We start from the raw sequence: 26,173 nt of genomic DNA, 5'->3' as shown, positions 1-26,173 counted from the left end.
GCAAACAGTCAACGCAAGAACGGGCGGCTACGGGTTGGCAGCCAATTTAAAATATTAAATATTTTTCTCCAACAAACTTCTATTCAAGAGTCAAGCACCAAGGCAAGTTATTTGCTAGCATTCAAATTAGCAAAGGCCAGCAAACCTTTCTCCGAAGGGGAGTTTTTGAAAGAATGCATGGTAGAGACAGCAGGTCTCTTGTGTCCAGTGAGCAAAAACGACTTTATCACGCAGGACAGTGACTCACCGTGTATAACTAATTGACGAAGATTTGGCCAGCGAGTTAAACAAAACAGCTGAGTCATTTAAGTTATATTTGTTAGCACTGGACGAAAGTACCGACGTAAAAGACACCGCTCAGCTCTTAATTTTTATCAGAGGGATTAATGACAATTTTGAGATAACGGAGGAGTTTTTGACCATGGAATCTCTAAAGGGGACAACACGAGGAGAGTACTTGTATGGCAGTGTGTCTGGTGTCATCGAGAGGCTGAAGCTACCTTGGAGTAAACTTGCCAATGTCACCACAGATGGATCGCCAAACTTAACAGGATAAAAAGTCGGGCTGCTGAAAAGAATCCAGGATAAGGTGAAAGAGGAAAATCCTGAGCTGGATGTCATTTTCCTGCACTGCATAATCCATCAGGAAGCCCTGTGTAAATCTGTATTGCAACTTGATCATGTTGTGGAGTCAGTCATAAAACTCGTTAACTGTATACGAGCAAGGGAACTTCAGCATCGTCAATTTATTAAGTTCCTTGAGGAAACGGATGCTGATCACCAGGACTTGCTTTATCATTCTCATGTCCGCTGGTTAAGTTTGGGGAAAGTATGTCGACGAGTGTGGGAGTTTAAAGGGGAGATTAGCTCATTTTTGGAGTTAATCGGGAAAGCTGACGATTTTCCAGAGCTAAGCGACGCAGATTGGCTTTGTGATTTTGCTATTGCTGTGGACATACTGACACACATGAATGAGCTCAACACGAAGCTACAAGGGAAAGATCAATTTGTGCACGAAATGTACACAAATGTGAGAGCCTTCAAAGCCAAGTTGACTTTATTCTCAAGACAAATGTCAAACAAATCATTCGCTCATTTCACCACACTAGCGACACTGAAAGAGGCCCCTCGACGTGTGAAGGAATACAGCAAATCGCTGGACGACCTGCACGGAGAATTCTGCCGTCGCTTTTCTGATTAAAAAAAAAATCGAAAAGTCACTTCAGCTGGTTTCATGTCCCCTGTCACAAGACTGTAAAACAGCGCCGCAGGAGTTGCAATTGGAACTGATTGATCTTCAATGTGACTCCGTCTTAAAGGAGAAGTTCAACTCCCTCAAACTGGAGGAGTTTTATGCTTCACTAAGCGAAGCCAAGTTTCCAAACATTAGGAGGATGGCACAGAGGATGCTGGTGTTGTTTGGCTCTACCTACGTGTGTGAGCAGACGTTCAGCGTGATGAACATCAACAAATCACGCCACAGATCCCAGTTAACTGATGAACACCTCAGATATGTCCTAAGAATTGCCACAACCAAACTGACACCAAACTTTGATGCACTGGCAAAAAAGGGTGACCAACAAAAATGAAATGTAAGTTTTCTCAACTTTTTCAGGTAATGGCTTTTACTTGTCATTTGTATTTGTTCACACAAACACTCCATCCATCTGCTACTGACCCGGCCCGCCTGTCAAATTTTAAAACTCATAGTGGCCCCCGAGCCTAAAAGTTTGCCCACCCCTGCTGTAGGGGATGCTCCTGTCTCCGTGCGCACAGGGCACTTGCCTCCGCCTGAAATAACGGGTCAGAGTGCCGTGTTGAATTTTGAGCAGCAGAAGGAGTTGCTCAAATTACGCATAGAGTTGGAGACGGAAAAGGAGTTGGCCGTGGAGAAGATGTGACAGGGCATTGAGCTGGAAAGAGCGGTGTCAGTGGAAAAATTGAGGCAGGAAACTGAGCGGGCAAAGTTGGAGTTGCAAAGGGAGAAACTGGTATTGGTTAGAGAGGGCAAAGTAGTGGCTGATGTCCTGTTTTCTGATGATCCAGCTAGTCAAAGCAGGACACCAGGGAGGTCTGTTGATGACTTGAATGATTTGAGGTTGGTTCCCAGGTTTAATGAGAAGGATCCGTAAAAAATGTTTTCAATGTTTGAGCGTGTCGCTGTTGTAAGTGGGTGGTCTGAGGCCACTCGCCAGGCTTGGAATTTCGTCATTTTAGGGGCAAGGCCATTTGGCCTTCCCGTTCACATTTTTTTCAAGGGCACAAAGGCCACATGACAGGGCACAAAGGCCGTTTGGTTAAATTACGCTGGTCAATCAACATGACTGAAAAGTGTAGCACTAACGTCAACACCAGTCGTTTTACAAATGGCTGAATAGCAATAGTGTTTCTTTAACGTATACGTTAAGTTCAGCCATAAACCACATAAGTCAGTCATGTATTATATCAAACCGCTTAGCAAGAAAAATACTAGATTCAAAGGTGACAGCTATCTGCTAGCTTGTAGAAGCAACACTAGATGTAGACCCCTTGAAGGGAAGACGTTAGCGCTATCCAAACTAGCTAGCTATCGCTAGTTTTCATGACAAAATGTAACGAGTCGACTTTAAATAGGCTAATACAATGGTAATTACCTATCAATAGTACTTTCTATAAACACGTAAATGTTAAGTCCTTTCAAATACTACCACATACTTCAGTTAAATCATATCAAAACAGCTTGGTCCGCTTGCTTACCTGTGCTTGTCTGTGCTTGTGCTTGTCTTGCTCCCGCGGCTGTCGGGCCCCTACAGGCATTTCTGACGGAACAATCACAGCAGAGCAATCGCTCTGATCCACAGGGCACAGGCATCGCCCGGGACTATCCTACTGCGCGCACTAATATGACTTTACTAGCGTTGTTTACACTGGAACTTTTGACAGGGGCACCAAGGCCACTTTGGCCGTGAATTGCAAGGCCGTCGTGGCCGTCGTGAAATTCCCACCCTGCCACTCGCGTGTTATTGTTAAGGCCCTGACACACCAGGCCGAAATCAGCCGTTTTTGTTAGTCGGACGACGAAGCGTGCCCTGTCGCCCAAACTACATTTGGTGTATCCCGCACCGTCGGCCGTGACACTCCTTATTTAGCCTTTCGTGGCCGACGCATGGCCGATTCAACATGTTGAATCAGCCGTGTGTCGGCCACAGGCAGTCGGCCAAAGAAATCACTCTGATTGGCTGTTCAGCTAGCGAATCAGTGCATGAGAAGCGAAACGGTTGCTTGAGAATGTCTTCCACAAGCAACACTCCAATGGCTGATAGCTCCAGTACCGCACAAAACATGTTTTCAATGGACAAGAGTGAAAATGGAACGCACACGCTATTTGTTGTTTGTTTATATCAAGCAGTCTGCTCTTCTTCTCTGTCTTGCGGTTGTTGCCTCTTTTGAATGATGAATACACACTACCGCCACCTGCTGGTAAGGAGAGTTATTGCCACTCACGCATGCGCAGTTCGTACGTGCTCGGCTGAAGTCTTTGCGGTGTGTTCCAGTGTGACACATGGCCAAGACGCAGGAGAACACGGCGACGCAACAGTCGGCGTCGGCGAGTTCTCTGGTGACTGCTTGGTGTGTCAGGGCCTTTACATTGTTTATCTTTACACACGGCATCTATTGCACGTCTGTCCGTCCTGGGAGAGGGATCCCTCCTCTGTTGCTCTCCCTGAGGTTTCTCCCATTTTTCCCTTTAAACTGTGGGTTTTCTTCAGAAGTTTTTCCTTGTACGATGTGAGGGTCTAAGGACAGAGGGTGTCGTATTGTCATACTGATATTTTGTACAAACTGTAAAGTCCACTGAGACAAATGTAACATTTGTGATATTGGGCTATATAAATAAACATTGATTGATTGATTGATTGATTGATTGACATTGTGTGCTAACCGGGAGGGCTCAGGAGGCTTATTCGTCTTTAAGTGGCAGTGACTATTTGTGTTAAGCTATAAGGCTTATGAGCTGGTGCCTGAAGCTTATCGTCAGAGGTTTAGGAATTGGAAGAGAGGTGATAAATCTCACCTCGAGTTTGCTCGGGATATTTCCACCCATTTCGATTGCTGGTGTGCGGCAACTGACATTGATTCTCACGGAGCGTTGAGGGATCTCGTCATTCTGGAGCAATTCAAAAATTCTGTACCGGAGCACATTGCGGTGTACATCAGTGAGCACGCAGTAGGGACAGCTGCTGAAGCTAATGCATTAGCAGATGACTATGTTTTGACACACGTTGGGGGAGGTGCTGCCGTACAAGGCAGTCACAATGGAAATTCCTCGAGTATGGGAGCGTGGTCTGGTCGTCCATTGAGATCAGTGGCGGCGCCAGAGATTTTCTCTAGGGGGTGCTGTGGGGTAGCTTGACGTTTCATAGAGGGTGCTCAAACATTAAGGGTTTCCCATTAATGCACCAGCGCTACAGTTGAATTTTCTACTGCAACACTCCCCACACGCACACAGTGTACCCGCGGACCTAACCTCCTCTAGTGGGGTCTTGGGGCATGCTCCCCCAGGAAGATTTTTTTTTAAATATTGAAGTTAATAGCATCAATCTGGTGCACTTTGAGAGCAAAATTAAGAGATCTATGGATACATCTCTCAACACCCATATGAAACACAACTGTAAACAGATTTTCTATTTCTTTATAGATATTTTCCAAATCACTCCCCTTTTAAAACAAACCGTTTGAGACCCACTGAGATAACTAGACTAAAGTTAACTATCTAAACACTGAGAGAGTCTTCACCTGAGCTGAGGTTATCTGAGACTCTCAGTCTGACAGGAGAGAGTTCTCCCTCCACCTTGTTGTTGAAAAAGCTCCTTATATCCATTAGCTTGGCTAGCTAGCACCAGATGCTAACCACAACGATGTCCGGTAGATACCCACCGGTGTGCAAGCTCTCTCTCTTGCTCGCTCACGCATGCACACAAAATGGCTCGTGCCACACACACACAGAGCAGAGCTTGAATGAAACACAGAGACCCAGAAGTAAGCTACTTGTACTCACGAGGCCAATTATGTGCAGAATCCCTCTCGCTTTCAGGTGGTTTTGATTGAGTATCCACACGTGGACGTTTAAGGACTAAAAAACTATAAATGTTTCACTTTGCTGTTAGAAAATAATTTGGCGCTCTAGCTAACAGGAAGTCACTCAAGTGTCACAAAGTAATTTAGCCTATGGGTAGGTCAAAAATCTAATGGGTGCTGGCCATTGGCCTAATCATATCACCTGTGTTGGCTTTATGTTTTGGTCACAAATGTGTTTGTTTCACATTTGCATTGATGTAATCAATACTTTTTCTAATTTAATTTAATAAAAATAAATAATAATTTTCAAAAAAAACAACACATACAGTGGGGCAAACAAGTATTTAGTCAGCCACCAATTGTGCAAGTTCTCCCACTTAAAAAGATGAGAGAGGCCTGTAATTTTCATCCTAGGTATACCTCAACTATGAGAGACAAAATGAGAAAAAGAAAATCTAGAAAATCACATTGTCTGATTTTTAAAGAATTTATTTGCAAATTATGGTGGAAAATAAGTATTTGGTCAATAACAAAAGTTAATCTCAATACTTTGTTATATACCCTTTGTTGGCAATGACAGAGGTCAAACGTTTTCTGTAAGTCTTCACAAGGTTTTCACACACTGTTGCTGGTATTTTGGCCCATTCCTCCATGCAGATCTCCTCTAGAGCAGTGATGTTTTGGGGCTGTCGCTGGGCAACACGGACTTTCAACTCCCTCCAAAGATTTTCTATGGGGTTGAGATCTGGAGACTGGCTAGGCTACTCCAGGACCTTGAAATGCTTCTTACGAAGCCACTTCTTCGTTGCCCGGGCGGTGTGTTTGGGATCATTGTCACGCTGAAAGACCCAGCCACGTTTCATCTTCAATGCCCTAGCTGATGGAAGGAGGTTGTCACTCAAAATCTCACGATACATGGCCCCATTAATTATTTCCTTTACACGGATCAGTCGTCCTGTTCCCTTTGCAGAAAAACAGCCCCAAAGCATGATGTTTCCACCCCCATGTTTCACAGTAGGTATGGTGGTCTTTGGATGCAACTCAGCATTCTTTCTCCTCCAAACACGTCTAGTTGAGTTTTTACCAAAAAGTTCTATTTTGGTTTCATCTGACCATATGACATTCTCCCAATCCTCTTCTGGATCATCTAAATGCTCTCTAGCAAACTTCAGACGGGCCTGGACGTGTACTGGCTTAAGCAGGGGGACATGTCTGGCACTGCAGGATTTGAGTCCCTGGCGGCGTAGTGTGTTACTGATGGTAGCCTTTGTTACTTTGGTCCCAGCTCTCTGCAGGTCATTGACTAGGTCCCCCCGTGTGGTTCTGGGATTTTTGCTCACAGTTCTTGTGATCATTTTGACCCCACGGGGTGAGATCTTGCGTGGAGCCCCAGATCGAGGGAGATTATCTTGTATGTCTTGTATGTCTTCCATTTTCTAATAATTGCTCCCACAGTTGATTTCTTCACACCAAGCTGCTTACCTATTGCAGATTCAGTCTTCCCAGCCTGGTGCAGGTCTACAATTTTGTTTCTGGTGTCCTTTGACAGCTCTTTGGTCTTGGCCATAGTGGAGTTTGTAGGTGACCAAATACTCATTTTACCGAGGAATTTACCAATTCATTCATTAAAAATCCTACAATGTGATTTCCTGGATTATTTCCCCCCATTCTGTCTCTCATAGTTGAAGTGTACCTAGGATGAAAATTACAGGCCTCTCTCATCTTTTTAAGTGGGAGAACTTGCACAATTGGTGGCTGACTAAATACTTTTTTGCCCAACTGTATTTCTTGGGGGTGCTTAGGGGGTGCTTTGGCAATCCTGAGGGGTGCTTCAGCACCCCCTAGCTCCCCCCTGGCGCCGCCCCTGATTGAGATCTGCTGGGCAAGAGAGAGGGTATGTACGTGGTGCATGTGAACCTGACAATGTGTGTAATTATTGTCATAAGCAAGGGCACCGGAGAAAGGACTGCTATGCATTTAGGGCTAACGCTGAGCAGGCAGGGACTAGTAGTAGTCCCAGGCCAGCAATGTTCGTGGCACCTGTCGCTGAGCAGGTGACTGGGCGTTTAGATAGTGAGTTGAAACCACAGGGGTCTAGCCCAGAACTGCAGTCTTATTTGCCTTTCATGACTGAGGGTTTTGTTTCTCTGGTAGGGAGCGATGAGAAGGTGCATATAAAGATATTACGCGACACCGGATCATTTGATTCATTCATCTTAGCATCTGCCTTATCGTTTTCAGAGGACACATACATGGGGTTGTTCATTCCGACACTTGGAATGGGATTGAATGTTCTTCAGGTACCTCTCCATAAAATGATGCTTTTTTTCGGATGTGTTTCAGGGTGAAGTAGCGGTTGGCGTGCGGCCTGCTCTGCCCATAAAAGGGGTCACGATGATCCTGGGTAGGGATGGGTATCGGTATTTTTCGATACTCTTATCGATACTTTTCAATAATTTGGTGCTCAAAATTATAAACATGAATAGAAGATGTGAAGACTAAACAGTCATTTTATTGTAAGAAATAACTGTATAACTTATACATTAGCTTCTCAGAAGCAGACAAAAATAAATAAAATAACTTAAAGGGGCCTGGCTCGCCCTATCATGCTTTTTGGGGGTTTCCCTCAGACAGAGGATGAAAAGAGGCATTTTTTAAAACATTTTTTAACATTTGTAAATCAGTTACATCTTCATCCAGACATTTCAAGTTGACAACCTAGCTCAAAAAGAGATCCTTAAAACATTGTCCTACAGTGACATCATGCAAAACTGTGATATGAAGAAATTGGTAAAAAGGCTAAGATGGCAACAAGATAAAGGCGAGCACATATATTATTCTGGATTGTACTTTTAAATCATCACAAAATAAATGATGTGATGAACTGAAACACGTCAAAATGTGTCTGAAGGTTTAAACATAGAACAAAGTATTTGAGCTTAAAATATGTCAATTCCTAGTAAACGACCAACAATTGCTGAACCATACATTGAAACGTTGACCTTTAACAACATTTAAATGCAGTTTTCCAGTTCACAATGACATCTGTAAGTTTAACTGGTTTATAAAGCATTCAATGAAAGGCCAAATTATTATAAGCGTAGGAGCTCACATTAATACACTATCAGTGTTAATAAACTAAAAAAAGACAAGGCGATGTGCCTGCAAGACCTCACTCAGGTAAATCAAACACATTATCCGTGCGCAGCAGCTAACCTGCCTGCGAGCCTTCGCTCAGGTCACATTTACACACAGCGCAGCTGAAGCCCGCTAGCACTATTAGCCCTAGCAGTATCGCTAGCAGCCACATTGTTTAGGCTGTCAAATACGCTGCACCGTTTTAGATTCAATGAGTGTCTCGTTTGCAAATGCTTCATTAAGTTGCTTGTGTTACCCCCTTTACAAGCAACTAATTGAGTACATAGATTGCACCTTGCACTATCGCCACTAGATTTTTTAAAGTGCACCCAGACCTTCCATTGCTTCGCTCTGTCCGCCATGCCTGCGGGAGTCTCACAGTCACAACAATAATAAGAGCGCTGTTGAGAGAGATGACGAGTGGCATTTACAGTGGCCAATCAGATGGGTCTCAAACCGGATACATCACACGGGATGAGGGTTCCCAACCAACCAGAATGGTTTAAAGTTAAACTAAGAAAGTAGAGCAGCACCGCTTGTCCAGCGGCTTAACGGTATACCGATACCGTCCAATCAGGTACCGGTATTGACTTAGTACCGGTTCTCGATACCCATCCCTAATCCTGGGTAATGGGTGTGGGCTGATGGGGCACCTCCTGCTATCGTGGTGCCAGTGCCCCTGGTTAGTATTGCCAGACAAGAGCGAAACGGAGTGCCCTGACGTGTTTACAGCATGCGCTGCGACACGGGCAATGAAACGTGGGCAGGCGGAGGACATGAGCTCAGCTGAAATCGATGAGGCCTCACCGCAGCATGGGGTGACGTGTCTCGAGTTTCCCTGGTCGGTTGCTCACGATGAGCTGGTGGAGGAACAGCGTGCTGATCAGTGGCGTTTTCTCCTGGAGGCCAAGGGAAGCCAGGCTTCCCCTGTTTTTTCGGATTGTAGTTATAATTTTAATAAATAAATAAAAACACTTCGTTTGGTTTCGGTAATTCTCCTTTGCTGTGTGTTGCTGCCGGCCCGTCTCTCCCCCATTCTCATTGAGTATTTTACAAAGAGTGAAACAGCGCCCCTCTACATGTTATGGTGAAACAGTAGATGGCACTCTCTGTTGCGAGAGGAGGCTAGCCGAAATTGGCTTCCTTTGGTGAAATTTTTTTGAGGGATTGACCAATCAGATGAGGCTCACGTGATGCCCCTTCCAACCTGTGATTGGTCAGGGCCATGCCAAGGGAAGCTGGAGGCGGCTGGCTTCCCTTGCCTCACAATCCAATCAAATCGCATCAACTTAGTGTTGCAGTGACGCGTCCTAAAATCCGGAAGTAAGCTGTGCTCGAAATAAGGTCAGTGGAAAACGAACCTGTTAGATAAATACACGTTTTGTTCAGTCAGATAATATCCACATGTCTACCCTACTTTTATAATTTTCGAATCATAAATCTAATCGATAGAAGATAGATAGCGTCACTGCATCACTCTCACCGCCGTTAGAAAGTAGCAAGCAACTGAAGCAAGTGCAATTATGGAGGGTGGAGATTTGGAGTATTTCATCAAAAATAATTGTACTAAACTTCCGCTACAGCAGCAACAACAAATACAATCTGATGACAGGCCAATGCCCAAACTGGAGCTGTGTACAGCGAGGGAAAAAGGAGCGAATCGGACGTAAAACGTTAAAGGTCTCCTGATTTAGTTTGTGAATGAATGCTTATTAGAGTTTCGGCTGGAGAGTGCGTGCGGACCTGTCGGTTAGATAACAGGCGTGTGTAAGTCCTGCATCTGTATGATACAAATGTGTGTAAAATGATACCGGGTGCTGTAATCACTCATCTGGTTACGTTATTATATTGACCACCACACCCCCGACTCAAAAGAAAGGACGTATTATTGGCTTCCCCTAATTTTTTCCCCACGCCACGCTACTGGTGCTGATGCGTCTCTGAAGGGTCTAAGGGAGAGTGTTCTTTGTGGTGGTGAGGTGAAAAGTCGTGCTCAGGGGTATTCGCTTAGGGAGAATGTTCTGATGGGAAACTGGGTACCTCAGTGGGAGTATTTCGCTGGTGAACCTGTTTACCAGATCGGGGTGTCTTCCAGGTTCCGGAGCATGGCGAAAAAGAAAAAAAAAGGAAGGAAGAAAGAAAAATGTAACACGCTATAGTTAGCTGAACAAGTCAGTGACTTATATTTATTTTATTTTTTTCTTTGTTGTGGGCACTATGTTCTTTGTAAGGTATTTCGTTTATGTGTTGGTGGCATAAGGGGGGTTCATTTAGGTGACAGGGTTCCGTTGGGGACCCTGACTTTATGGGGGGTGCTGTGACGGCCCCAGAGCCTGTGAGTGTGCAGGTGTGTTGCAGGTCCTGCGATGGGGTGGAGCTGAAGAGGCCAATCAGCGTGATCGGGGACACCTGGCCGGAGCCAAGTTGCTATTTAAGGCGAGACACGGCAGGCAAAAATATCGTTTTTCAAGTACTGGTCAATTTTGAGATTTTGTGTTATTTTGATTCTATAACATGTTTTCTTTCAGGCTTTTGGAAGTAAAACGTACAAAATACACATTTAAGTGTTTATTTTACTATAGTTTGTCTATTTGCGTCTGTAGATTTCTCCTAAATTCACCAAAAGTTAGCATTCTAACGTAACATAAAGTACCGCGACCGCTGTGTGCACCATGTCAACAGAGATATCGTTGGAAAGCTGTGTCTCTCCTGCCAACACACTCTCATTCCATAATCGTCCAGGAGCGACGTTTGGTCAGGGTCCCGTGGCGTGCAGTTGTGACGCTCCAAGGCTCCTTCAGCTTCATAAAGGGACGCAAATAGCTTTCAACTGATTGCAATGTATTCCCATCTGCGGCGGGATTTGACGCTCATGGAAGCACGGCATTCGTTTGTGTCGGCTGCCCTTAAAGGCAATGTGAGCGTCCATTCCCATTGGATAATGGAGAATTGTACACCCGGAAGTAAGTATTCCCCTTACTGTCGATTGATTTTACAGTGATATCTGCACTACTCATCGACTAAAAAACACCAGATTATCCTTGTTAAGTACACAACATTGATTGGTTTAAATTGTGTGCAATGCTTTTGTATTTTTCCCCTTCGATTCGGAGAAACAAATATTTTTTCGGAGTAAAGGATGGCAGAAGACACTACACTACCCAGAATCCCCAGCTATCATTTAGGACTACACCATGTGCTCTGTTTGACAAACCCCGTTTTTTTTCACCATTCATTCCAATGGCTGGCGTCTATGTCACGTGATCTTCAAATTTCTCCCTGCAGAAAAAAAAAACATGGCCGAACTTCGTTTTATTCTCGGTGGAAAATGTCTATTTTAAAGTTAGTTTGGCCATTAAAATGCGTTTTGATGTCATTTGATGCGAGAAATATGAGTTGTTATTTCATATTATGTGTGCAGTGGATGTACATGATCTTTAGTTTGCTAGTTATTACGAAGATTACTTCAGGAAATTGCGTCCATAGAACGTTTTCATTGTTACCAAGGTGGTTGCTAGGGACGCTGCTATCGATATTATTTCTGTTATGTTGTGTAACTGTTTAATGGTGTTATCTTTATTGCTACCCCCTTCCCCATCAATGTATAGTGTTGGTCCACAGCGCAAACGTATTAGTTTAACAAAATCCGCATCTAAAGATCTTTACGTTATTTTCCCGTGTGCAATTCCAGTCTCACATCTCACAGCACATCGTCATTAACAAATACCGGAGACAGACCGAAAACATTTAAAAAAAAAAAAAATAATAATTTATTCTGAGTGTGCTTGCTTTTCTCTTTGAAAGTCATCACATAACAGCATTGTAATACACGGTTCGGCTGCATTAAATATTACATATCTGCCGTAGTTCTGTATTTATATAGCCCTGATGAGAAGACTTCTAGACAAACATGAGGAACTGAAAACGTGACGTGGATCATAAATATATCAGCAATTAAACAACATCTTACATTTCTTTTCACACAATACGCCTCCTTGCAGTATCAACACTAATTCGGCTGACTTTTATATTTGATCCAATTGGTAGATAGGCTGTATTTACACCATAAAGGTGCACAGCTGATATAAAGGGACACCTAGTGGTTAAAGCATGTTATTGAAATGTATTATTTTTATTATTAGATATTAATAGGATCCCTATAAAGTATATTCATTACTCGTTATTCTCTACTAATAGATAATTAAAGACTGTATATAATGACTATTTTGCACATCCCTTTCAAGATTTCAAGATTTTCTAAGGTTTATTGACATATCATATTCACAAACGGTGTAGTTATGCATTGAATGAAAAACTTGGGTCGCAGGTTCCTCAATAGTGCATTACAAGACATCTATCAATATTTGTGCATACCTCCAGCAATGTTAACTATGTTGAAGCACTTATTTTAACTGATATTATAAATATGTATTATACTCTTATAAGATGTATGTAGATATTTCATCTCCGGCCTTGTCAGGTATTGAACAATCAATAAATAAAGAACACAGAATTGTTAAATATAAAACACAGAATTTGTGTGATTATACTAAATGATTTACAAATAAACACCACTGCATATTTACAACTGTTACACATGCTGATGTAACGCAAATATTTCCAACTTGGGATCAATAAAGTATATCTTATCTTAAGCTGATCGATGGCTACTGCCATATTTGCAAAATGTGCCTCTGAACCTTGACAAGTGCATGTTTCAGGCTTATCAATTAATGTAATGCAATGTTATCAATTAACAACAGGAGGGGTCACAAACATAAGACCAGCTGTTAAATAAAGCTCTTCTGACCTTAGCTGGCATGTGGGTATATATTAATGCTGCCCATTATGGGCACAAGCAATTTTCATCCATTTATTAATTATATGTTTTAAATTTGAGTGCTTCCTGTCCCCTAAATCTCCAGGGATGTACACAGTTTAATACTGGCAACTTCTTATTATGGGAAATATGAAAAACGTCTTTTAAAACTACAACTCCCAGTAGAGACGTGCCATAGATAGAGAACATGTTGCGAAACACAATAGCCAGCATGTGTAGTTCTGGGGACGGGTTGGGGGAGGGGGGGACGCGGTGGACCCGTTCAAATCCAGTTTTGGCCAGTCTGCCGTGGTTCCATCCCATTTCAAGTGCTGTTCGACGCTCGGCGTAACCCTCGGAGCACACTCTCCAATCACAGAGCTTGAGGACTATCACGGGGTTTGTCAAGCGAAGCGGAGAGAATACTTACTTCCGGGTGTAATATTCTCTAAAGCAAATGAGCTGCTCCGACCCTCGGTCCTGACGGACTCCAACTTGTGTTCATTAATCAAAACATAAATAAACACAAGGATAATAATGTGTTATTGTTGAGTAAATGGAGAATTGCACAGGGGAAAATAACGTAGGCTATCTATGCCACAATTTTAGATGCGGATTTTGTTAAACTAATACGTTTGCGTTGTGGACCAACACTATACATTGACGAGGAAGGGGATAGCAATAAAGATAACACCATTAAACAGTCATAATATCGATAGCAGCGTCCCTAGCAACAAGTAACAAGTAGTTAATAATAATAAAATACATTAAGAAAAAGGCATTTTAAACAGTCATTAAAAAGCAACACAATCTACCTGCATTGCATTACTCTAAACGTGTAATAACGTGCTTTAACCAGTAGGTGGTTTGGGTTAAAAAGCTGTCAAGTTTACAGTGTTAACAAAATAAAATATACTGCTGTTTCTGGTTTAGTTTACGACGGATATATTTAGTTATTGTTTTGATATTTGTAACACAAAAGCGATGGAAAAAACCCACAGCAACACAGAAAATATGGTCTTAACATGACCCAGCGGTCTAGTAGTTAATAAAAAACAATAATATCAAAACAAAATATTACTACTAACGTTATTGTGAAATTCAAACTGAACGGTAAAAGAATAGTTTCCGGTCTATTCTGAGCCCGATCTCTGTAGATAAATAAAAAATAAAGAACTACAATAGATGTGTAATATATTTAATGCAGCCGAACCATTTATTACAACGCATTCATGTGATGACTTTCAAAGAGTAAAGCAAGCACTGCTGAATAAAGTATGATTTATTTATCTTTTACGAAACGTTATTTTTCGTATGGAATGCAGTTGGAGGTCAACCAAAGAGCTCGAGAACTAATCACGGGGTTTGTCAAACAGAGCACATGGTGTAGTCCTAAACGATAGCTGGGGATTCTGGGTAGTGTAGTGTCTTCTGCCATCCTTTACTCCGAAAAAATATTTGTTTCTCCGAATCGAAGGGGAAAAATACAAAAGCATTGCACACAATTTAAATCAATCAATGTTGTGTAATTAACAAGGATAATCTGGTGTTTTTTAGTCGATGAGTAGTGCAGATATCACTGTAAAATCAATCGACAGTAAGGGGAATACTTACTTCCGGGTGTACAATTCTCCGTTATCCAATGGGAATGGACGCTCACATTGCCTTTAAGGGTAGCCGACACAAACGAATGCCGTGCTTCCATGTGCGTCGTTTTCTCAAAATGAGTTTTTTCTCCTACTCTGAGTTCGAAATCTCAACTTCAGTAGCACGTAGATACACCAAACCTTCCAGTTATATTCCTATCAATATTATGAAGGCTTTTTACTGAAGGGTTTGTTCATATATCATTCATAGCCTGAATTATACAACATTGTATACCTAAAAACATGGGGAAAATTGATATTTTAGGGCTGTTGACAGTATTTTCTGATTTATGGAGTGATAAAAAGAGATATCCAATATCCTTTCTGTAAAAGCCTTAGATACTAATATGACTACAAAATGAAACAAGAATTTTGAACCTGGTTTTATCCAAAGTTCAGATTTCGATTCCTGAAATATTTAATGAGATAATGGATAATTTGCATATTTAAACATGCTATTTCAGAAAACTTGTAATACAAAAAACAATTGCCCTATTGTAAGTAATTAACTGGAGAAATATCTAGCTGATACCTTTAAGTTAAAAAAAACAATTAATTAATCGCATTAAGCCCAGCTTCCCGGAGTCACATGGCCGTCATGACTCTCTCCAAGCCTGCTGCAGAAGGACTCCCACCGTGATCCTCTCCCCTCGTCCATCCTCTCCTGTTTTTGGTGTTGCTTCTGGAACGACAACCAATAAAGTGCCGTGGTTTTTGGAACCTTTGAGCGTCTCTCCTTGTTTTCCTGTTGTGGCCAACGGGCCTGTCATAACAATTATGTTAAGATCGCCAAAAAAAATGCAATATAATATATTGGCCAGGCCTATGCATTGCTAATGCTTTTAATAAAACAATTGGACATGCACCCCAAGTTCATGGTGATTCCAAACACATTGGTATGAACATATTTGGACAGTTAAGAACTTTTGGTGCTCCTGGAATTGACTTCTACTACTTGTTCTTCCTAATAGCCTCTTAAGCCCCATGGACCCGGTTCCGGGGCCGAAATCGCGTCATTTGCAGGAAACAACGTCTTAGGAACCTTAATATTTAATAAACTATGAATATTTTATATCCATATAACGGGGGGAAACTCATTTACCGGATCTTTTTAATTGTTTTTTCTCAAAAAAAACACACAATGCTAACACTGACCCTCTGAATTAGCCCCGAGCGAAAAATGCTAACCTATTACTGCACCGAAAATCACTCCTAGCTCCCTTATTACTTATTGTAGAGGAAACTTCTGTGTAGCAATGCATGGGAGTCACCGACTCAGGAAGGAGACAAGGTAGAGCAGGAGCTTAGATGTCAAAACACTGATGATTTATTGGAGTTTCGGCCGGAGCATTCACATCACAAATCACAGCAGTCACGGTGAGACTGCACGGGTGGGTTGCCACGTCAATTCTGGAGCGCCTCTCTCTTGCTAGCCCCTTTAACTGGTTTCACAGAGAGTAATCAACATATTTTGATAAGATAGCTTTAGACAGTTGGGCACACTGAGTTACCTGCTTCCGCCACTTATGGCCTCGAATATGTCATACCCTGGAGTCCACAAACAACAAAGAAGGAAGTGTCCCAGTGCACCCACAACAAAGACCATCTGTGACCTAGTGTTGACCGGTCACAGAATGGGAACAATAACATTATGGCTGAAGCAGCCTATGTCCTTAAAGGAGAGACAGACGTCAGGGTTGGTCCTGTACGTCATATCTAGGAGTCTAGGACAATTATTTCCCTAACACTTATCCTAGCTGCACATCCAACACATCGTTTATGATCGTAAAGACACAGAATCTGGTGCCCACCTCAACACTGAAAGATACAAACTCGCGATGTTATCAACAAAAACGTACATCAAAACATGTGACGCTAGGTAGCCTAAAACGCTAACACGGCTTACCTTGGTTTTGTCTGGTCAAAACTGGTCTTCAATGGCATTAAAACGATAAAAACGATGCTGTAGTTAATCCATAGGTTAATATCCAATGTGACTGTGTCCCCTTTGAAATGTTCTGATAATCTATAAGCAATAAAACTGCAATTCCGTTTTCAAATATCAGAGAAGGGATATTCCTATATCCTCTGAAGCAAGATTGCATACGCAAAGATGCGACCTTTTTTTTTAACATGAGTGTGTGCGGGACGATTTCCCTTCGATTCTATTGGCTCTAACGGTCAGAAATTGATGTCACATGTCAACATCGAGCAAGGGGGGCCAGAGATAAGGTAAATCCACACAAATGGCCCCAGAAGAGGTTTTATTTGGCTAAATCTGTCTAAAAAGGTCAAATATCACTTGTTTTGCATCAATCTTGATACAGGGTACTTATTATATGTTGTACTTTGGATTCCTAAAGCTTTTAGTCTACTAACCCATCATCCAAGGTTATTTTTCACTATAAGTACAAAATTATTTTTTGGACCGACACTATAATTTACAGTTTTTTACCATGTTCAATCTAAATTTTCTTTAAAATAAAAAACATCTATATAGATTCTGATTTTTCTACATCCAACTCACAGGTTTATCATTACTTTGAGAAAAAAGATTATTAATTTAACCCTTTTAGAAGGGAAGATATGGTCATTTTTTCTGGGAATGTAATTTTCGAGCCTGAAACCTGAAAAACAGGCTTGGGGCTTAACAGGTTCAGAAAAAATACACAAAATAAGAGAAATGAACAACTTCTATCTTTGACTATACAGAGTAGTTGTTTATTTTACAGCTAAAAGCTGAACACCAGGGGTAGGTACGTTTCAGAAACCGGCTCGAGTGCACTAAAATTTGAAAGTACACAGCCGAAAAGAATCCGCCCCTTCCTTCAGACTTCCTTACAGAGCACTTCCTCCAACACACATGAACGCGCACATGACTTAGGTTGGCTATATAGTTCAGGGGAATTGTAAACCATACAAAACAGATAATTACCTGTCCAAGAGAAAAAGAGCGACCACGGCGTCAGATTTCAACTCGGTGTGTATGGGGGTTATTCTCTATCTTTATTCAAGAGCGTGGTATTTAAATTTGAGAGCATACTTTATTGATTTCCTTCACTCAAACCCTGTCATCGCACCAAAGAGAAACCAAAGAGTAACCGCCCTTACGGGACGCTGTAATAAGTAAAGCGAATGCACCCGCAAGGACACCTGGCCTCCTATTGGTGGTTGAGGGATTTTGACAGGATTGTTGCACAAAAGTTTCGAGCGCGCACAGTATAAATCTGAGAGCAGAAAAAATCTGTAAGCAGCAATATATCTGAGTGCAAGCGTACAGTTTGAGCAGAATCAGAGCAAATCTAAGTGCAAGCAGGCACTATTTGAGTGCGAGGACAGGGTTTGAGGGAAATAAATACATAAAGTATGCTCTCAAATTTAAATACCACGCTCTTGAATAAAGATAGGGAATAACCCCCATAGGTGTGTTCCATCAGTAGTCGCCATCGTTGAAAAGCAACTCCGATATTGACTCTGGTTTGAATTCTCCTAGTTTCCACTTTGTTTTTGTTCCTAATTTGCTCTGTTACATTATTTCTTTTGCCACCAGTAGACGATGTTGAACCTAACTCTGCCATGGTGAAAGTTGGCCGCCTGTTGCTGGCGAGTCATTGAAGTACTGCTGCAATGCACGCCCAATGAGGGCACGAGATACATTTGTGCGTGCACGAGATGGAAGGCTGACAGACAGGGCGGCAATCCACAATTGGTTGTACTTTTTACAGTATTACAGCTTCCACAGATGACATTTTTTTATGGATTTTTTGTCAAAGCACTTAAGATATTCATTGCTATCGGGATGTTAAGAGCATTCTATGGAATATAACAAAAAGTGTATCTCGAGCCGGTTTCTCAAACTTACCTACCCCACCTTTAACGTTACAAAAGTAACCCATTGACCTTGTTACTGTGTAAGTGTAAAGGTAAAACAACAGAAAACAGGCATAATGGTGAATTACCCTACAGTGCTTCTCTTGAATTAAGATTCACTGATGTAACATGTGTATTTGTGTTTATGTGTGTCCAGTGCCAGGGAATTTGGGGAACCGTCTGGAAGCAAAGATAGACAAGCCGACGCTGGTCCACTGGATGTGCTACAAGAAGACCGAGCACTGGTTCCCCCTGTGGATTGACCTCAACATGTTCATGCCAGTAGGTGTAGACTGCTGGATTGATAACATTAGGTAACACTGACTGCCTTTTAATGCCTATTCTCTTCTGTATCATGTATTAGCCTAAAGCTTGAAAATGAGTTCACATTTCCCCTCATCTGGAAGTCAACCTTTTTTTTTTTTTTTATTCTTTATTTATTTGGGGTCACATTATAATACAAGTACAGTTTTTCAAATCAAATATTTTTAGAGACCCGAAAGTGACAAATGAAATGGCAAACAAAATTAGTCAAAATAGAATAAAAACGAAAAAGTACACAGGGGTTGTTTGAAATAGCAAATGTCTACACATGTACATATGCATACATATCAACATACATATATACATTCAATACACATACATGTGACCATACATACACATCTATACATATACATTCAATCGGTGTATAGAAACAGTCAAACAAGGGATGGTCGTCTTTGGGATATGTAAATTCTCCACTTTTTCCATATTTCCTCAAATCTGTTTTCCTGAAGCCTCATTGAGAAGGTGATTCTTTCCACAACATAGATTTCATGGATTTTGTCGTACCAGTTGTCAAGAGAAGGGATATACGCTTTGAGCCATTTTCTAGTTATTGCTTTTTTTGCTGCAACAGTAAGAATTCCAAATAATTGTTTTGTTTTGGAATTTGTGGGGATTGAATGTACGAGCCCAAATAGAAATTCGTCTCAGTTTAAAGGGATTTTTTCCTGTAGTACTATTTCAATTTCTATATGGATCTTTTGCCAAAAAGTTACTATTAAAGGGCAAGCCCAAAACAAATGGTAGTGATGTGCTAACTGAGAACCACATTTCCTCCATCAGCTGGGGGGCCCTAGATGATGTGATGACTGAGCAGGGCTGAAAAAGTACCTGCTCAGCATCTTCCAACTAAACATTCTGTAGGTGCCTGAGCTCGAGATCTTCCATTGAAAAGTACCGTAATTTGTCCAGACTTCATCAGGGATGTTTTTTTTGTTTTGTTTTCCCATTTGTGTTTTATATAGAAAGTATTTTCCTTTTTAATATCTTGAAGAGCTTGGCAAAGTTTTGAGATTACTTTCATCCCTGTGTCTGATGTGGGCCTTCTGGCTGTCTGACAGGGAACTATTTAAGTAATGGCGTACCTGTAATCTAAAAAAATCACCAATGTTCAATCCATATCGTTTTTTTAGTGTTTGAAAATCAAACATGGTTCCTTTGCTGAAAAATTTGCAATATGAAGTAAGGCCATGTTTGGCCCAACCTGTAAATGTTGTATCTAGCTTGCTCGGGGTGAAATCAAGATCATGTGAGCACCATCTTAATATCTTCATTTCCTCCAGCAAGTCACTCCTGGTAATGATCCTTAACCATAATTTTAAAGAGAGATTGATTGACCTTGCCTCGATTGGTACTCCTCCTGATACATTATTCTCAATTTATTTCCATCTAGCTCTGTAGTCTGGCTTGCACCAGCAGAACAAGCTTCTTAATTGGGCTGATATCCTTCAAGCAGGGGAGCGCTACTCCTCCCTTGATTTTGCTAGTTGAAGAGTACAGAATCTAATCCTTGGTTTCTTCCCTTGCCAAATGTACCTTGATATGGTTTTATCCCATTCGTTAAACTGCTTGTCTGTGATTTCAATTGGTAGATTCTGGAAAAGAAGTCAGCCTTCTTTATGTTTATATTGGTTAGATACCTCAAATAAGGTCTGTGGTTAACTTAGGATATTTTCTATGACAAAAAGTACATCAGCAAATACTCTGCTTGTGAATGTCCAAATGTTCTTTGTGTCATGAAAACGCCAGTTGCTAACACGTGACTAAATTAGATTACTAAATGTCATCATGCCAGCCGTACTAGCTTAGCAGGGGTGACGTGTATGTATGTATGTAATGTAGTTGGTTAAAAGCCTATCGCTAGCTATTTACCTATGGCAATTGCATTTAAGCTTGCTCACCGCGAGGTGCCTGGCGTGTTACAGCTAGTTACGTTTTCTTTTTATGGTTGTACTATAGTTGTAATAATATCTGAAAAGAGATAAAATATTGCCCAGTATAATTGTCCTGTCTGATATTAAAGTCACATTTGAGAATGTTTCTGCCCAAGTACACTTTCATAACTCTCCATGTCCATTTTTGTGCCTCAGACTTGTTTACAACAAGACGACTCGGCAGTCTTCCAACTCACCAGGGGTGCAGGTGCGAGTGCCAGGATTTGGGCAAACATATCCAATTGAGTTTATCGACTACAATAGACTGGCTGGTAAGAAACATTTAATGCTTGGTTTGGGGTTTGTCTAAAGATTAAATTAATGTAACCAAGCAATTGTGCTCAATTCCTACAGTACCTAATCAAATATATTTGAAGCTCAGCTGCTTTTTACCAAGTGATGGCAAGTTGATTTGGCATCTGGCATTCACTGAGGGTGCTGCTTCTGGGTTTTTGCAGGTTATTTTCACACTATGGTGCAACATTTGGTCAACGTGGGCTACACGCGGAATGAGACAGTCCGAGGAGCACCGTACGACTGGAGATTAGCTCCTAGTAAGTAGCAAAATTACACACACATGCACACAAACAAGATTATTATAACAATCAAGAATGTCTTCGCTTGGAAGTATAAAAAGTACATCAGAAGGGAGAAGGTGGTGAAATAATAGGTGAAATGTAGTAAAAAAAAAAACATTTAATCAGTAAACAAGAAATATAAATGGAACTCATAGAGGCCTGGATTGTTTAGAAGTGATAAAATGACCATACTTATCACTTAAAGGTCACCTATTATGCAAAATGGACTTTTTTGCATCGTCTTTTATACATAAATATGTGTCCCCGTAGTGTAAGGAGACTCAAATAGCGCTTTTCCACTGCAGGACCTAGCACGATTTAGTACGGTATGGTTAGGCCTTGGTAGGCCAGGCTCACTTTATGCTGCGTTTCCATTACAGTTTAGGAACTGGGGTAGTAACTATAGTAACGCAGTGTAGGCGGGGCGATCGGCTGTTCGGCGGGCGGAGCGACGCTGCGTAAAACTGCCGTGACGTCATCTTCAATGCAAACCACAAAACCATAACATCAGCCGTTAGCTCTTAGCACTCAGAGCTCACAGCTCCTCATATCTGTTCAGAAACTAGACAAAAGTTAAACAAGTACAAACCACAGACTGCCTGTGTCATGGCGAATACAGTCACTGGTTTATTTATGTCTGTAGGCCGTTGTTGTGAGTGTGGACAGAGCATATACAACGTTAGCTTAGCCTGATCGATCCGATTTCCATTCAGAAAACACGCATTTTAAAAAGGTTTTTCAACTGCCATCTTGTCTGCAGACCAGTATGCATCAGTATGTTGTTACTTCGGCATCATTTTGAAACGTGTATTACAATTAAATCACGGTAAAATATGTTCATTTTCTTGTAGTTGTAGCCCCCTTGCCAGCAATTCTCTCTGACCATTCAGCAGTCGAGAGTGTTTACGTCACTAGTTTAGCATATTCAGCCCGGTTGTTGGCCCGGTAAGAACCTCGATTTTGGAGGGCCAGAAAAAAGGTGAAAAAGTAGCCCTGAGCCGGAACTACCCCTAGTGGAAAAGCAAAAAAAAAACATAAACCGTGCTACGTGCTGCAGTGGAAAAGCACCAAAAGTGTCATAAAATAAAACCCTCTCTCTTTTCCTCCGTACCCACATCTCTAAAAACGGGGATACAATGGAGCTGATCCAGATTTGCTGCGGTCATGACGACATTACTAAAATGTGGGCTGGCTTTACGCCCACGGCCCCCTCAGAAACGTGCTGTATCAGGAACAATGTGCGACGTGTTTTGGAAGTAATATGGTCTGTGTTTACATTAGCAAGCATCAGGGGCGGATCTACCGGGGTGGCATAGGGTGGCAACTGCCACCCTAAAAAATAGCCTTGCCACCCCAGTTGGCATCTTTGTTTTGAAAGAAAAGTTGTGGCTCATCGGACATTTATGAGGAAAATCTCTAATGTCCGAGTGCAAGTGAATGCAGCACAAGACGCAAGCCTTGTAACCCCGGCCCTGGTGCGAGCTTGGAAATATGATTGGCGGCGATTTCATTTGAACGGGGGGGACGGCGCAAAACGAGAAGCATTCGGACTCAAGTAGACGGAAGGAATGAGGTATTTGCGGTCTACAATGACAGAGAAGAGACTGTCAAGTTTGGCTGTACTCAGCATTGAATCAAAACGCACTAAAGCTGTTGATCTTAATAAGTTTGTGAGGCGTTTTGCTGAACAAGATGGTAATCGCCGCATTCAGCATGCCAACTTGATGCTCTGTTCACGGATGACTCGATGAGCATAAAAAACTGTTAAGATGATGACCTTACGTGTGTATAACATGTTTCTTCTTTGTGGGGGTCTGCCCCCAAAAAACAGTTTTAAGTCCTGAGAAAGTCAAATAAGACGCTGTGTAAAACTTCATTGTGCCCAGCAAAAAAAAAGTAACCACTTTGATTTAACTAGGCCAGTAGGTAAATGCATTCCACTGGATAATAACTGCAGCGATGTCCAGTATATGTTTTAGCTGAATACACGTTTTTTAACCCTAACTGATGCAGTTAGTCACTTCTTTCATGTTCTTTCTGAATAAAGTCAAGGTTGTAACTTTTGCAGTAAAGTTGTGGGGCGCTGAACTGTTCCTCTGAATCTTTAGAATTTTGATACATGATATAATTACTTGTCTTTCAAATTTGAAGGAGGGTGAGCAAGCATCTTGAGGAACATTCATCATTAACTCCTCCAAAAAATATAGTTTATTCAATAATAAATGAATATGTGAATCATAACAGTGATTGACAGCTGATAGGAATAATATGATTGTTAATAGTATCATATTCATTCAGACAAACATCGATGAGACAGTTAATTAATGTACTTATTGCAGCAGTCTGCATAGATTTGGTACCCCTGCTGGTCTAAGAGTGAAACAAACTCATTCAGTTATTGTTCAGTTAAAATTCATTAAATGATGTCTGCCACCTTATATATTTATATGTAAGGCTTTACTGATGTGCCACAATAATGTCACCTATGTTATTGAGTTAAAATATTAATATTGTGGCTTTCCAAGTTAACATTGATTGCCACCCCTCAAAATCTCCTACCACCCTCTTGCCACCCCATGAATATGTGTCTAGATCCGCCCCTGGCAAGCATCACTAACACTCAGAGCTAACACTGTATTGGAGAGAGTATGTGTAAAAAAGACGGATATAAAAAGGTACTCACCTTGTAGTAAACCCGCAAGAGAAAAAGCATTTGAGCTCCATACTGTTTCAGAAATAATCCTCTATGTGGTTTGGAATATAATATGGCGTTTAATCAAGGCAGTATTTAGCTGAGAATCTGGGTAGAAACCTCTCTCTTCACAGAGGAGAGCTCATGCTTGCTCCAAAGGGGCGTGGCCAGCAGCAGCTCAGCAACATTTAAAGGGCCAGACCCAGAATCAGCACTTCTCCATTATGACGCTTTTCCACTGCAGCACGTAGCACGTTTGTTTTTGCTTTTCCACTAGGGGTAGTTCCAGCCCAGGGCTACTTTTTCACCTTTTTTCTGGCCCTCCAAAATCGAGGTTCTTACCGGGCCATCAACCGGGCTGAATATGCTAAACTAGTGACGTAAACACTATCGACTGCTGAATGGTTAGAGAAAATCGCTGGCAAGAGGGCTACAATTACAACAAAAACATATGTTACCATGATTTAATTGTAATACAGGTTTTAAAATGATGCCGAAGCAACAACATACTGATACCGGTTAGTAAAAACCATGAATTAATGCTTTGACAAGTCTGCAGACAAGACGGCAGGAGAAAAACCTTTTAAAATGCGTGTTTTCTGAATGGAGATCGGATCGATCAGGCTAAGCTAACGTTGTATATGCTCCGTCCACACTCACAACAACGGCCTACAGACATAAATAAGCCAGCGACTGTATTCGCCATGACACAGACAGTCTGTGGTTTGTTCTTGTTTAACTTTTGTCTAGTTTCTGAACAGATATGAGGAGCTGTGAGCTCTGGGTGCTAACAGCTAACGGCTGATGTTTTGGTTTTGTGGTTCGCATTGAAGATGACGTCACGGCAGTTTTACGTAGCGTTGCGGCGTCGCTCCGCCCGCCGAACAGCCGATCGCCCCGCCTACACAGCGTCACTATAGTTACTACCCCTGTTACTAAACTGTAATGGAAACGCAGCATAAAGTGAGCCTGGCCTACCAAGGCCTAACCATACCATACGGCGTACTAAGCCGTGCCAGGTCCTGCAGTGGAAAAGCACCATACCAGGGCTGAAATAGAGGGGTATGAGGCATGGCTAGAATAGGTGATCTGTTTGGTATTTTGAGCAAAACACTTCATAGACATGTTTTTTATATATCTGAGACCTATAATATATGTCTAAAAATAGCATAATAGGAGACCTTTAATTTATTACCTTAGTACAGGGGTTCCCAAACTTTGCCATGCCAAGGACCCCCATATAGCATTATCGTCTTTTTAAAAAAAAATGATGAGTACATTATGATGGAGAATATGACAAATTAATTATACAGCTTAATACATTTTCTTAATATATATTTGTATTAATAATTAATAATCAGTTCTACTTCTAAACATTTTTTGTATTTATCTTTTGTTTGTCATTCATTACATTCATTGTGTCTTCTGTTATAAACATTCTTAACACAATATTAAACAGAAATATCAACAGTAAACATATTTTTAAAGCATTTTAAAAGTGATTTCTGTCTTTATAATATTATATAATTTTGAACAGTAATATGAACAATTAACATATATTTTTAGCATTTTTGAAAGCTACTTATGCCTTAATAGTATTATATATAATATTAACAATAAACATATTTATATTCATATATATAAACATCAATATTTGCTACATCCGTGCTCTCATCCAGCTGCAGAGCGAAATATTCACTAGCTCTCACTTGCTCCAAAAGCTGAGCAGATACTCAGTTTCACTCTCAGTAGCGGCAGCTCGATTCTGATTGGCTTGAAGGGTGGTCGTGTGATTTAAAAAAAATAAAATATATATATATGAATAAGTAAAAAATATTAAAAGATTGGCATCAAAGGACACATGGATTGATAGATATGCAGTTATTAATATAAAAAAATAAATGTAACTTTAAAAAATAAAATAAAATTCCCCTTTCCCTCAAACTTTGCGCGACCCCCCTGGCGTCCCCTGGCGGCCCCCGGGGGGTCGGGGCCCCCACTTTTAAAAACACTGCCTTAGTAAACAGTTTCCGAATAAGTTTAAGGTATCATTTGCTGGTCTTAAGACTTTTTCCAAGAAGCATGATTCATTTGTAAATAATTGTCCCATTAAG

The 26,173-nt window shown here is 41.3% G+C and overlaps 1 protein-coding gene across 3 annotated transcripts in view; it reads left to right on the top strand.

The window, feature by feature from the left end:
* The window catches only part of LOC117539674 (phosphatidylcholine-sterol acyltransferase-like), a 69,298-nt gene that overhangs the window by 27,357 nt on the left and 15,768 nt on the right, over positions 1 to 26,173 (top strand). The window contains exons 1-4 of one of the 3 annotated variants that reach the window (XM_034205935.1): positions 10,348 to 10,632; positions 18,689 to 18,845; positions 20,946 to 21,061; positions 21,248 to 21,343. In XM_034205935.1, the coding sequence (XP_034061826.1) occupies positions 18,751 to 18,845; positions 20,946 to 21,061; positions 21,248 to 21,343 (307 nt within the window). In that variant the 5' untranslated portion in view covers positions 10,348 to 10,632; positions 18,689 to 18,750. Of the gene's footprint in view, positions 1 to 10,347; positions 10,633 to 18,688; positions 18,846 to 20,945; positions 21,062 to 21,247; positions 21,344 to 26,173 lie in introns of those variants that run through there. The other 2 variants (XM_034205933.1, XM_034205934.1) reach the window with 2 other exon arrangements.

The sequence above is a fragment of the Gymnodraco acuticeps genome, unplaced genomic scaffold (assembly GCF_902827175.1).
Source record: "Gymnodraco acuticeps unplaced genomic scaffold, fGymAcu1.1, whole genome shotgun sequence".
NCBI classification, from domain to species: Eukaryota; Metazoa; Chordata; class Actinopteri; order Perciformes; family Bathydraconidae; genus Gymnodraco; species Gymnodraco acuticeps.
Note: the sequence above shows the minus strand (reverse complement) of the source record. Positions and strands in the feature narration are given on the sequence as shown.